At 40.3% G+C, this 14,718-nt stretch overlaps 1 protein-coding gene and 1 long non-coding RNA gene across 3 annotated transcripts in view; one reads left to right on the top strand and one right to left on the bottom strand.

Moving 5' to 3' along the window:
* LOC144304076 (uncharacterized) overlaps positions 1–9,375 on the top strand; it is a 47,031-nt gene extending 37,656 nt beyond the window's left edge. Inside the window, exons 3-5 of the long non-coding RNA XR_013371060.1 lie at positions 785–913; positions 3,159–3,254; positions 6,998–9,375. This is a non-coding gene — a long non-coding RNA (uncharacterized LOC144304076). The remainder of the gene's footprint in view (positions 1–784; positions 914–3,158; positions 3,255–6,997) is intronic.
* The window catches only part of LOC144304071 (uncharacterized), a 55,287-nt gene continuing 47,723 nt past the window's right edge, over positions 7,155–14,718 (bottom strand). The window contains exon 3 of one of the 2 annotated variants that reach the window (XM_077882511.1): positions 7,155–7,821. In XM_077882511.1, the coding sequence (XP_077738637.1) occupies positions 7,764–7,821 (58 nt within the window). In that variant the 3' untranslated portion in view covers positions 7,155–7,763. Of the gene's footprint in view, positions 7,822–10,361; positions 14,304–14,718 lie in introns of those variants that run through there. The other variant, XM_077882512.1, reaches the window with a different exon arrangement.

The raw sequence follows: 14,718 nt of genomic DNA, 5'->3' as shown, positions 1-14,718 counted from the left end.
ATTTGTACACAATGTACATGGTTTCATGAACATCTTCTATTGCCATCCCCTGAAAAGGTGCATAGACCTCAGGTTTAAAACCGGTTTAGAGGGACACCCGGATGGCTCAGTGGTTGAGTGTCTGCCTTCAACTCAGGTCATGGTCCCATGATCCTCAGATTGAGTCCCATGTCAGGCTCCCTGCATGGAGCCTGCTTCTCCCTCTGCCTGTGTCTCTGCCCCTCTCTCTCTTTGTGTCTCTCGTGGATAAATAAATAAAATCTTAAACAAACAAACAAACAAAACATGCATCTGGTCTGACTGGAAGGATAGGACAAATCTTGATTCTAAGGAGGATTCTTGCCTCCTTAGTCATAAACCTCTTCTGTGCTTTCTGCTGAGGTAAAGCTTAGAGAAGTATTTTGCTGCCATGGAGCTAGAATCCAGAGGTTAGCTTGCCTACAACCTGCAAGGAAGTGTTTACCCCTGGAAACCTGTGGCTGGAAAAGAAGGCCTAATGCTGACACTTGGTGTTTTGCTCTCAACTGGGCAAGGTAGAAGAAACCAAAATGCTTTCACTGAGTATCAGCTGTATAATTTTTATGATGAGCGTTTATCAATCAGAAGTTTCACAACTGCTCTCCTAAGTTTTTGTTCTGCTGATGAATGCCTTGTAGTTTGTATATAGTTGAATTTTTTACTACCTGGAGTAGTTTCTTATTTTTTTCTTTTCTTTCTTTTCTTTTTTCTTTTCTTTCTTTTTCTTTCTCTTTTCTTTTCAATAATCTCTACGCCCAACATGAAGCTTGAACTTAACCCTGAGATCAAGAGTCACATGCTCCACTGAGTGAGCCAGCCAGATGCTCTACTACCTGGAATAGTTTTATAGCCTGGTTGCTAGAAGAGACTTAGTGAAACAAGTATGCTTTTGAAGGTACTATATGCTTTTCCTGCTCCTGAATTTGACTATCTATTTAAGACAAAGACTCATGGTGTGGGTTCTTGGTATTTTCAAACCACTTATTTGACCCAAGAGGAGAATAGAGAGTGGAAGAAGGATGGAGGGTTCACATAGGCTACTGTCTGTTTATGACCTTATGACCATGCTGTGTTGCGTCCCCCAGTATTGAAGGTCTCCCTTGGTTTTATAACAGGAATCAGACCTATATACCCCCTGTGTTACAAACTGTGCTAAACACTATTTAATTAATCCTCCCCAACAGCCTTAAAGTTTGCTGTTTATTCCTGAAGAAACTAAAAGTCGAAGAAGTGAACTAACCTGACCAATATAAAAAAACTAGTTAAGAGCGTGCAACACTTGATCTCTGGTAGTGAATTCAAGCCCCACACTGAGTGTAGAGATTACTTAAAAAAAAAATACTAGTTAGTGAAGAAAATCGGATTTCATCCCTTTTTCCCCACTACTATATTTAAGTGGAGAATTGCTCCTTAGTTCTGGCTTCTCCCAGTACAACTTTCCTCCTCCCCCACACAAGGAAATCTGGTTTGGGTACACTGGTTGACACTGAGTAAATCCACTAGAGACTGAGTAATGACCTACCAGAATACTATTTGACAAAGGGGGATTGCCTTTTCAATAAATTGATTGTGTGTTGACCAGGGCCCCTCTTCTGGGTCAGAGTGCTTGTTCAGCATCAATTCAAAGAGGAGAGAATTGGATGACCTCAAGGCATCTTGTATCCAGACTATAAGGCTTGAAAAAGTAAACAGACCTTGTAACCTTGTAATGACTAGAATATTCATGTCTGCCAAGTATAACCTACCCTGGACAGTGTGAGATAAACACTGGTGAAATTTTGCCTCCTTCCAAAGTCATCATTTTTTAGACTCCAGGCAATTCAGGGCAGATGACTCTCTTATTTACATTATCTTTAGTTGTACTTCCCAGGATCGCTGTATCTCTTAGATCACTCAGTCCAGCCTGAGTTGATTTTCGCTGTCATCACAGCTTCATGAGCTTTGGATAGAATCCATTAGCATTTACAAACCATTATTCAGATAGTTTACTTTTGTAATCCCATAACCTAATTCTTTGGGTTGATTTTTTTCTTTTAAGTTTATTTACTTTGGAATCTCTACACCCAATATCAGGCTTGAACTCATGACCTGGAAATCAAGAGACATAGGCTCTTATGACTGAACTAGCCAGTTGCCCCTCTGGATTGATTTAATTAAAAAAATTTTAAAGATTTTATCTGTTATTTACGAGAGAACAAGAGAACACACAAGCAAGGGAAGGGGGAGGGAGAAGCAGACTCGCTGCTAAGCAGGGCACCCAACATGGGGCCCCATCCCAGGACCCAGAGATCATGACCTGAGCCGAAAGCAGGCACTTAACCAACTGAGCCATCTTCGGGTTGATTTTTGATGAGATTTTCATATCTAATTTTTTAAAAATATTTTATTTATTTATTTATTTGACAGAGAGAGAGAGAGCGCGCGCGCACACAAGCAGGGGAAGCAGCAGGTGGATGGAGAGGGAGAAACAGGCTCCCGCCAAGCAGGGAGCCTGATGTAGTGCTTGATCCCAGAACCCTGGGATCATGACCTGAGTGGAAGGCAGGTGCTTAACCAACTGAGCCACCTGGGTGCCCCTCATCTCTAAATTCTGAAGAAGGGACCTCCTTCAAGTTTGCAGCCTTTATTCTCCCAAGCTGGTAGCATTTAGAATCTCCCCTGCTTGAAGACTTTATTAGTAGGATCAAAACCAGTTAGGCGGGGGATCCCTGGATGGCTCAGTGGTTTAGTGCCTGCCTTCAGCCCAGGCCTGATCCTGGAGACTCGGGATCGAGTCCCACATCAGGCTCCCTGCATGGATCCTGCTTCTCCCTCTGCCTCTCCCTCTGCCTCTCTCTCTGTCTCTCATGAATAAATAAATAAAATCTTAAAAAAAAAAAAAACCCACCAGTTAGGTAGCTAACATCTTTTGCAGGCATATTGTTACATTTTATACTTAACAGGAAGGTAGGTCACCAAAATATTTTATGCACCTTTTTAGATGTGTGACATACTTTAACGCAATGATCAAATGGAGAGGAAGAACATTTCTTTGAACCCTAACCTGTCTCAGGCCAAATGGATGGAAAGATTACAGGGGAAATTAACATTTGATTCTTTCTTCAGGCCATAATAGCCTTTTTCCTATTTCTTTCTAAAAGGAATGGATTCATCTTGCTCCTGGGAGCAGGTTTCTCTTTGCATCAGAAAGCTTTGCAAAGGAGCCAGCTGCACCAAGTGAGCCCTGAAATTCCCAGGTAACATACTTTCAATTAGGAAGGCTTGCTCCAAGGCTGAGGAAGTACATCATTTAACAGTGGGTTGTGGTATAGTGGCAGGAATCTGGGAGATTCTGGGGTCTCTCTCTGAATTGGCCACTTTGAGCCTTGTACAGCTTGCCTACTTTGTGAATTGCTTGTGAAATTGAAATGAATTGTGTTTGAAAGTGTTTTGAAAACTGTAAAATGTTCTACAAATATAAGTTGTTTTTTTTTTTTTTTTTATGATAGTCCCAGAGAGAGAGAGAGAGAGAGAGAGAGAGAGAGACATAGGCAGAGGGAGAAGCAGGCTCCATGCACCGGGAGCCTGACATGGGATTCGATCCCGGGTCTCCAGGATCGCGCCCTGGGCCCAAGGCAGGTGTCAAACCACTGCGCCACCCAGGGATCCCCACAAATATAAGTTTTATTTCCAAGCAAATCAATGAGCAGTCACTGAAGAAGGAATTGGCTGAAAGCACTTGGTGCATATGCTTTTGTAAGCACCAAACATTAAGCGCTCAGGTTTATTGAGCATTTACCCATGTGCCAGGCACAGTTGTAAATGTTTTACATGTATTAATATTTAATCTTCATAGAACTCTAATAAGATAAATATTATCGTTCCCATTTTACAGATGAGAAACACTGAAGCACAGAGAAGTTAAGCATCCTACCTGAAGTAAGATACCTAGGTAATATATCTAACAAATGGTGAAGTGAAGCTAGGATGCAAATCCAGGCAGCCTGGCTCCAAAGCTAAGACTCTAATGCTGGCAGCATAATCCTTACTAACTGAACTGGTAGCCAGTCCAAAGCATTTGTTATGCCTGTCTCAAAAGGTTAAATGTCATATGTGTTGGAAGGCTAAAACTGTGATGAGTAAAGATGCTTTTCAAGAAAAGTCTCCTTGGGGATCCCTGGGTGGCTCAGCGGTTTGGCGCCGGCCTTTGGCCCAGGGCGCGGTCCTGGAGTCCCGGGATCGAGTCCCGCGTCGGGCTCCCTGCATGGAGCCTCCTTCTCCCTCCTTCTGTGTCTCTGCCTCTCTCTTTCTCTCTCTAGATCTATCATGAATAAATAAATAAATAAATCTTAAAAAAAAAAAAAGAAAAGAAAAGTATCCTTTCAGGATTTGGATTTGACCCCTCAGTGCCTAATAGTCACATTTTGGGGTCCTATGTAAACCCTACTTCTGTGTGTGTGTGGGGGGGTGGTCTTGAAACATGCATGGAAAGTCATCTGTTAACCTACTTCATCAGCAAAATGGTGATAATGGAATTTTAAGATCTAGTTAGGTTGAAAATGGTCAAGATGGTATAAAGGAAAGCCTTGTAAATTTAAATGACAGACAAGTAATTTTACTCTTTTTAGAAATGCACCTGCTCATGATTGGATCCAATTCTTTTTCTTTTCTTTCCTTTTTGTAAAGATTTTTAAGTAATCTTTGCATCCAACATGGGGCTCAAATTTACAACCCCAAGGGGCGCCTGGGTGGCTCAATTGGTTAAGCATCTGCCTTCAGCTCAGGTCATGATCCCAGGTCCTGAGATTGAGCCCTGAGCCTGAGCCCTGTGTTGCACGCCCTGCTCAGTGGCGGTCTGCTTCTCCCTCCCCACTGCTCTTACATGCTGTCTCCCCCACTCTCTCTCCCCCTCGCAAATAAACAAATAAAATCTGTAAAAACAAGCAAGAAAATTTACAACCTCAAGATCAAGAGTCTCATAGTGCACCAACTGAGCCAGCCAGCAGTCCCCTCCTTTTTTTCTTTTGATAGAAAAAAAAAATGTATCAGTCATCCCATATGTCTGGCTGCATCTTTTCTTCATCAACATCAATTGGTAGATTTTTATCTGATTAGTCTGATTTCTTTATTCATTTCTTTTGTTTTACCACTTGTATCTTCTGATGCCTTGATTTGGTATTTCTAGTCAAATTACATAATTTGTTTCTTTGTATGTTATGAGAGGAAAGGGAGACAGAGCTGAAGGAATGAAAAATTAAAATCTTCCCTTAGTAAGGCAATACCTTAATGGTTTAATATTTTTTTATTGTGGGATCCCTGGGTGGCGCAGCGGTTTGGCGCCTGCCTTTGGCCCAGGGCGCGATCCTGGAGACCCGGGATCGAATCCCACATCAGGCTCCCGGTGCATGGAGCCTGCTTCTCCCTCTGCCTGTGTCTCTGCCTCTCTCTCTCTCTCTCTCTCTCTCTATCATAAATAAATAAAAAAAAAAATTAAAAAAAATATTTTTTTATTGTGAAAGTAACATATGACATTTAAAAAGTAGGAAGTACAGAAAAACATGAAGCTGACCAAAAAAATGAAACATGTTCCTCCTTAATTGAGTACTGGGCAGCTCAGCGGTTTCGCGCCACTTTCAGCCCAGATGTGGTCCTGGGGACTCTGGATTGAGTCCCACGCCAAGCTCCCTGCATCAAATGGAGCCTGCTTCTCCCTCTGCCTGTGTCTGTGCCTTTCTCTGTGTGTGTGTGTGTGTGTGTATCTTATGAATAAATAAATAAAATCTTTTTTTTTTAATTTTTAAAATTTATTTATGATAGTCACACACAGAGAGAGAGGCAGAGACACAGGCAGAGGGAGAAGCAGGCTCCTTGCCAGGAGCCCGACACGGGACTCGATCCCGGGTCTCCGGGATCGTGCCCTGGGCCAAAGGCAGGTGCCAAACCCTGCGGCACCCAGGGATCCAATAAATAAAATCTTTAAAAAATTTTGAGCCATATTTTTTTTACTTAATACTGCGTCATAAACAAAAAGATTGCATCATAAACATGTTTAAGATTGAAACATAAATAGGAGACATAAAAATATATTTTTGAATATCTAAACTTACAGGTTTAGATGTAGATGTGTCAATAATATGTGAATTATTTAACCATTCACTGTTGGATATTTGAGATGCCTCCAATTTTTATTTATTTATTTATTAGATTTTTATTTATTTAATCATGAGAGACATAGAGAGAGAGAGGCAGAGACACAGGCAGAGGGAGAAGCAGGCCCCATGCAGGGAGCCCCACGTGGGACTTGATCCTGGGACTCGATCCTGGGACTCCACGACCACATCCTGGGCCAAAGGCAGGTGCTAAACCGCTGAGCCACCCAGGGATCCCCACAATGAACTTATTTTTTTATGATTTTATTTTTAAGTAATCTCTACTCCCAATGAGGAGCTTGAATTCAACAATCCTTGAGATCAAGAGTCACGTTTTACCAGCTGAGCCAGCCCGGCGCCCCACAATGAACTTCTTGGCATAAATACTTAGAAGTGGAATTATTGGCTTAAGAAGTACAAACATTTTAAAGTTTTTTATGTATCTTGCCAAATTGCTTTTTTTAAAGGATGAATTAACATTTACTTGCAACAGAAACATACAAAGGGGTTTGGTTTTGCGTATTGGAGGTTTTCATTTACAAATATTTACATTTGGGCAGCCCGGGTGGCTCAGCGGTTTAACGCAGCCTTCTTCGGCCGAGGCGTGATCCTGGAGACCTGGGATCAAGTCCCATGTCAGGCTCCCTGCATGGAGCCTGCTTCTCCCTCTGCCTGTGTCTCTGCCTCTCTCTCTCTCTGTATCTCTCATAAATAAATAAATAAAATCTTAAAAAATATATTTACATTTATTTATGGTAACAGCTCTTCATATGTGTTTAATGCTATGTACTTTTTTCTGTAAGTTGGACATCCTTTGCATAGTTTTTATAATGATTCTATTTATTTGACAGAGTGCAAACAGAGAGCGGCAGTCATAGGAAGAAGGAGAAGCAGAAGCAGGCTCCCCGCTGAGCAAGGAGCCTGATGAAGGGCTCCATCCCAGAACCTTGGGATCATGACCTGGGCTGAAGGCAGTGACCTAACTAACTGAGCCACCCAGGCTCCCCCTTTTCCATGTTTTTTGATTAGGTTTCTTATCAAAATTTTCTTAGGATTTCTTTTTTTTTTTTTTTTAAGATTTTATTTATTTATTCATGGAAGACACAGGGAGAGAGAGAGGCAAAGACACAGGCAGAGGGAGAAGCAGGCTCTATGCAGGGAACCCGACATGAGACTCGATCCCAGGACTCCAGGATCATGCCTTGGGCCGAAGGCAGACACTAAACCGCTGAGCCACCCAGGGATTCCCAAAATTTTTTTAGGATTTCTTATCAAATTTTAGTAGTCCTTTGACTCAAATTTGTGGCGGAAGTGTACAAGTATATAGCTTATATTTAGTTTGGTTATATCCTCATAATTTTCTTTATAATTGTTTCAATTGTTTCTCCTGCTTCTAAGCTTAAAAAGTCATTCCTCATCTATGTAGCCATTAGGAAAAAAATGAAGTAGATCTATGTATTAACATAAAAGGATGCCCAAGTTATACTGGTTTTTTTTTTTAAGATTTTATTTATTTATTCATGAGAGACACAGTGAGACGGGCAGAGTCATAGGCAGAGGGAGAAGCAGGCTCCATGCAGGGAGCCCGATGTGGGACTCGATCCCAGGACTACAGGATCACGACTTAAGCCAAAAGCTCAATGGCTGAGCTACCCAGGTGTCCCGCCAAGTTATACTGTTAAGAAAAAAGTAGTATCCTGCAATAGAATGTTTAATTATCCCATTTCTCTCCATCTCTCTATTTTTCCATACAAGTATATATATCACAAACATATACACACATTTATTTATTCACCAATTATTTTTTAATGTTTCCTTTGTGGCAGAGATACATCTTTGAACAAAACAGACCAAATATGAGCCCTTATGGAACCAAAGTTTATTGGCGAGGCCAAGAGTTTTTAAAATCCCAACAAATGATACATGTCAGGTGCCAAGAAGTGCTATGAACAGAAATAGAGCAGGGTGAGAGATGGAGAGTTGAAGGGTTTCCTCTTAATTCAGTGTTCAGAGAAGACCTACGGTGGCATTCAGTATTGAATAAATTTAGTATATTATTTTATATAGGAATATGGATAGAGGGGTGCCTGGGTGGCTCAGTTGGTTAAGTGTCCAACTCTTAATATTGGCTTAGGTCATGATCTCAGGGTGGTGGGATCCACCTCTACCTTGGGCTCCATGCTCAGCAGGGAGTCTGCTTGTCTTCCCTCTGCCCTTCCCCCATGCTTGCTCTCCCTCTCTCTCTCAAACAAATTAAATCTAAAAAAAAAAAAAGAAGAAGATAGAAAAATATTTGGAAGAACATTCACTGAAGTCTGTATTCACTTCGCAGTGAGTATTACCTATAGCCCTTCTTGTCACCCAGAAATAAACAGCAAAATGTCCTATGTTAGACTTCTCCCTTACTCCCCATATCTAGTTAATCATCACGTTCTTTGCCACTGTCTTAAGCTATTTTCACTTTTTTTTTTGCCATTTTCACTTTTTGAAAAAATAGTATTTCTTCATTTTTATATGCTAAATAATGTCAAATGGACATGTTTAATGCTTAGGGCTTCCCCTGGCCAAACTGGGGACAATGTGAGCATCAGGATGAATGTTGATAATATTGAATTATAAAATAGGAATCCATGAGTTCAGGGTGATAGAAATAAAATAATTGGATAGCCCAGGTGGCTTAGCAGTTTAGTGCCACCTTTAGCCAGCATGATCCTGGAGACCAGGGATCAAGTCCTTTGTCAGGCTCCCTGTGTAGAGCCTGCTTCTCCCTCTGCCTGTGTCTCTGCTTCTCTCTCTCTCTCTCTCTCTCTCTCTCTCTCTCTGTGTCTCATGAATAAATAAATACAATCTTAAAAAAAATCATAAAAAAAAATAGGAAAGAAGGAAAGGTCTTCATTATAGTACAACTGCAACTAATAAATGTAGAAAGAATGATGGAATTAGAAAAGTCACAATTTGGCAGCCACCATAACAAAAATTGATTTAGCCAGGAATCATCAATGGATGCTAAAACTGGTGTGATCAAAGGATGATGAGAAATGGGATATGTACATAATCTCAAAGTAGGATCATACACAAGACACTTATTAATTACAAATAGTAACTGTACAGTGGAGAATCCTGGGAGACTGCCTCAACCAGGTGATGAAAGCAAACATCATCATTATGGGACAAAAGGACATCAGTTGCCTCCTGATATGAGCTAGGAAAGTCAGAACAGTACTTCTCTGGTATTTTTGCCAAAAATACACAATCTAAATCTAAGGGAACAAGAGGCTACCAAATTCAGGGGCATTCTTCAAAAGAATTGTCCTGCACCCTAAAAATATCATTGTCGTAAAAGAAAAGAAAGACTGAGAAACTACTCCAGACTCCAGAAGACTAAGGTTTCATGGCAACTAAATAGCTTTGTAATCCTGAATTTTTTTAAAGATTTATTTAATTTTTTTAGAGACAGCATGAGCAGGAGGGGAAGGGAGAGGAAGAAAAATCTCAAGTGGACTTTGTGTTGACCGCAGAGCCTGATGCAGGGCTCCATCTCACGATGCTGAGATTGCTACTTGAGCCAAAGCCAAGAGTCGGATGCTTACCTGAATGTACCACTCAGGTGCCCCTGTAATCTTTAATTGTATCCTGGACCAGAGAACAGTTTTTTTTTTTTCTTTTTCTGTAAAGGTATAAGTTGGACAATTGATGAATTTGAATGTCTGTAGATTATAGTGTTGTATAAATGTTAATTTCCAATTTTGATAATTGTATTGTAGTTATATAAGAGAATGTCCTTGTCTTTTAAAGGGACATCATGTCAGAAAAAAAAATTTAAACTAGAATCTGTTCAGAGGTGGTCTTTTAAAGACAATGGCTATATGACAAACTACGATTTATCTGACAGAGTAACTATAATAACCACTTACAGTTTTCTTCAGAACTCTTGGATTTGTTCATTCAGTAGCTACCATCGAATACCAATGTATCAAGCATAGTACTAGACATGGAATGAAGCAGAAACGATTGCAAAGTAGTGTCCTCAGGAAATTGACAGCCTATAGGAGGTGAGCAAAGATGCGAAGAGAGTGAGAGAGATGGAAGGAGAGAGACAACTGATGAGAATGATAAAACAAATGTAGTAAAAATTAACATTTGAGGAATATAAGTGAAGGGCATAGGGAATTCATTTACTATTTTTGCAATTTTTCAGGATCTGTGAAATAATTTCTTTTTTTTTTTTGTGTGTGTGTGAAATAATTTCAAAATAAAAAGTTAAAAATATATTGTAAAAACTGCCAAGAAGAGAAAAAGAAATTAAGGGACAGTAAAAGAAGTTGACTTCAATAGACTAGAGTTTAATAGACAACTTGCAAAACTTGTACCTTGTTAGGCCATGAAGAAAATTCTCAACAATTCCACAAAGCACAAAAATATACATGCCATACTCACAGACTAAAACAAGTAAAACTTAAAATTTAGAAATTAAAATTATTTAGATGTTCTCAATTACTTCTCTCTAAACAATAACTGAATCAAAGCAGTAAATGTGAACTATTGGCTATGGCCTAAACTATTAGCAAAGGAAAAATCTACAGTCCTAATTTTATTTATTTATTTATTTATTTATTTATTTATTTATTTATTTATTTATTTATTTAAGATTTTATTTATTTATTCATGACAGACACAGAGAGAGAGAGAGGCAGAGACATAGGCAGAGGGAGAAGCAGGCTCCATGCAGGAAGCCCGATGTGGGACTTGATCCCCGGTCTCCAGGATCATGCCTTGGGCCAAAGGTGGCACTAAACTGCTGAGCCACTGGGGCTGCCCTACAGTCTTAAATTTATTATTATTCATCAAGAAAAAACAGAAACCTATAAGTCATACACTGTTTTATAAGTTAGGGCAAAAACATCACAAATACAAGGTGCCCAGGAAAAAGACTGTTGTGCCCTCTGTCTGCTCTTAAATGGTCACTCAGCCAGTTCATAGAGACATTTAGGGCAGTACTTTTATTGTGCCAGTACCAAATGCTGGATGGGAGAGGCAAATGAGATCTTCACTCGTGGAACTTACAGGGTATGTGTGTATACAAGCAGGAAAACATCAGATATTAAATAATAAATTCAAAAATTCAGTGTTGTGAAGAAGTACACAGTGCTGTTTATCCCTAGTGCAGTATCACTTAACAGTACCCTCGGTGGTCATTGTTTCCCTACTGACTTTGTTTGAGTCTCTCTTTTTTACTACATCTCTATCCATCTTTTTCTATTTTTCTCTCTTTCCTCCTCTTGCTCTCTTTTCTCCCCCTCCCTCCCTCCTTCTCCCAATTCCCTGAAGACACTGTGTTTCATTTATTTTTGCCTCATCTTGAGCCTAGTGCTCTGCTTGATATATTGGCACTCAATGGTGGCTACTGAATGAATGAATTCCAGGAGTTTTAAAGAATCCTGTATGTTAATTAAGTGGACACTCTGCAAGGCAACTTGTAGATTGCCATTTAAACATATGTGTATGTGTGTGTATTATATTAGATTTTATTTTAGAGAGAAAGAGATAGTGTGAGTGCAAGTGGGAAGAGGAGCAGAGGGAGAGAGAGAAAGAATCTCAAAGAGATTCCCTGCCAAGTGCAGAGCCTGACAGGAGGCTTGATGTCATGAGATCATGACCCATGAGCCAAAACCAAGAGTTGGACGCTCAACTGACTAAACCACCCAGGCACCCTGTAGATTACTATTTGACTTAAAACGAAATCCAGAAGAGAATCTAGGAACTGAAGAATATAAAGAGAACACAAAATAACCACAGGACACAGCTTGGAAAAACTAGTAGACTGTTTAAGCAGTATTTGGTTAACTGAAATTCTAAGAAAGATAGTTTGTGTAAGGGAATCATACTTAATTCACCTTTAGAATGCTTGAATAAGCTGTTTTGGTAGTAGTACTTAGAAAAATCAATAGGTGCAATTTACTTTGATTTTTCACAGACTTTTGCTTTTTTTTTTAATTTCTTAAGATTTTATTTATTTATTCATGAGAGACACATAGAGAGAGAGGCAGAGACACAGGCAGAGGGAGAAGCAGGCTCTGCAGGGAGCCCGATGTGGGACTCGATCCCAGGACTCCAGGATCACGTCCTGGGCTAAAGGCAGGTGCTAAACTGCCTGAGCCACCCAGGCTGCCCTGATTTTTCACAGACTTTTGATAAAGCTTCGCATCCTAGGATCTCCCCTGGAACAGGAAATAGGCCTGAAGTGTCAAATGAAGAGTGAGTGTGTAAGAGAAAAAGTGGTAAGAAAAGAGGGAAGTAAATAAGAACTAGATTGAGTAGGCCTTGGAGGCCAGTTGGGACTTGAGATTTTGTTGTGTTGCTTTTGGAAGGTTTTGAATATGTCATCTGGTCATAGCTATAAAGGATCTGGTTTCTGTGCCTGTGAGACTAGACTGTAGTAGGATAAGAATGGAAGCATCAAGACCAAGTGGTGGAAGGCTGTTGCAGTAGGCAATGGTGGCCTGGACTATGATAATAGTAGTAATAGTGATGAGAAATGTTTAATCCAGGTTAAGTATTGAAGGCAGAGGGAATAGAAGTTACCAATGATTATGTGGTGTGAGTCAAGGGTAATTTAAAAGTTTGTGGCTTGAGCCATTGAATGAATTCAATTCATACCGGTTTCTTTGCCTTACAGTCTATTAGGGGAGAGGGTGTTTCATGGATCCTGTATTTGAAGAGCAGGGACATTAGGAGGCTACTGTAGTTCTTCTGGAAAGATGAAAGGGGCCTGAACCTGGGCAGAGGCTGTAAGTGTAGAGAGGCATTCCAAGGGCACAGACTTGATATTTAGGAAGTAAAAATTACCACATAGGAAAACAGTTTAAAAGGCACCTGGGTGGCTCAGGGGTTGAGCATCTACCTTTGGCTCAGGGTGTGATCCTGGGTCCTGGGATGGAGTCCTGCATCGGGCTCCCTACAGGGAACCTACTTCTCCCTCAGCCTGTGTCTCTGCTTTCTCTCTCCGTGTCTCTCATGAATAAATGAAATATTTGAAAAAGGAAATGTTTATGGCTTTTTACTAAAATTGAAGATAGCCAAATCTTTTCCCCCAGTAACTCACTTATTGGTATTTATCCTAGAGCAGGGGTTGCCTGAGGTATGTTTTTGGATAGCCCTAAAGCTAAGTGAAAACTGTTTCTTACTTTTTCGTTTTTGTTTTTTGAGGGAGAGCACAAGGAGGAGAGGGGCAAAGAGAGAATCTTTTTTTTTTTTTTTTTTTTTAAGATTTATTTGAGCGAGAGAGCTCACACTGAGTGGAGGGAGGGGCAGAGGGAGACAATCTCAAGCAGATTCCTAGCTGAGTGTGGAGCCCAAGGAAGGCCTTGATCTCACAACCCTGATTTCATGACCTGAACTGAAACCAGAAGTCAGATGCTCAACTGACTGAGTCACCCAGTTACCCCTGTTTCTTTACATTTTTAAAGGATTTTAAAAGGAGGTGGGTGGGATATGTAACAAAGAATTTGTGGCCTTCAAAACTTATAATATTCATTCTCTTGTCCTTTACAGTGTAAGTTTGCCAACCCATGCTGTAGGCCAGTTGGGTTTTTCTGTTTTTTAAGATTTTTATTTTTAAGTAATCTCTACACCTAATGTGGGGCTTGAACTCACAACCCTGACATCAAGAGTTGCATGCTCCACTGAACAAGCCAGTCAGCTCCCCCAGTCAGTGGTTAGGAGAACAGCAATAGCATTACCTGGGAACTTGTTAGAAATGTAAATTCTCAGGCCTCAACACAGACTTGATGAATCAGAACCCCTGGGAGTGGGGCTCCGCAATCTGTTTTAACAAGCATTCCAGGTGATTTTGAGGTAGGTTAATTTCTGAGAACCATAGCTCTAGAGAAACTTTTGTACTTTGTGCACCAGGATACGTTATCGGGAAGAATAACAGTGGTTGTGAATAAGAACCCCAAACTGGAAACAATCAAAATGTCCATCAGCAGTAAGAGGAGATAAATAAATCGTGGCTGTTAATTTAGTGAGAGTATTTTACAGCTTGGGGTGAAGGGCGTGGAGGGTGATGACAGACTGCTTGTGTTTGAATCTTAGCTCCCCCCAACAGTAGCTGTGTGACCTTGGCAAGTTATTTGATGTAAACTTCAGCTTCCTCATCTGTAAAATGGACATAAAATAGTAACTACTCTATAGGGTTAATGCCATGCTTAAGAAATTACATAAAGTAATTGGAAGAGTGCCTGGTACTGAAGTAATTAGACTTAAAAGGGCGATCTGCATGCATGCTTTAAAGGAAAAAAGCATGTCAAAGTTCATCTCCTAAAAGTCATGGTCTGCTCAGATAGTTTTCATGTAACAAAATGATTAAGCAAACAAAGGTAAAAATGTAGTTTTGGAGGTTCGGATGTTGGCAGTGCCTCTGCAAACCTTGGTTTTCATATGTGGAAAATACTTTAAAATTTCTCTTAGATGATGTCAAGCAAACTGATGAAACATCTATTCCCGCATTATGTCTGATACATGGGCACGTAATAAATGTGTTCTTTCCTTTTCTAATTGCCCTTTCATTCCT

This window comes from Canis aureus, chromosome 33 (genome assembly GCF_053574225.1).
Source record: "Canis aureus isolate CA01 chromosome 33, VMU_Caureus_v.1.0, whole genome shotgun sequence".
Classification (NCBI taxonomy): domain Eukaryota; kingdom Metazoa; phylum Chordata; class Mammalia; order Carnivora; family Canidae; genus Canis; species Canis aureus.
This window is presented reverse-complemented; position numbering and strand designations above follow the sequence as displayed.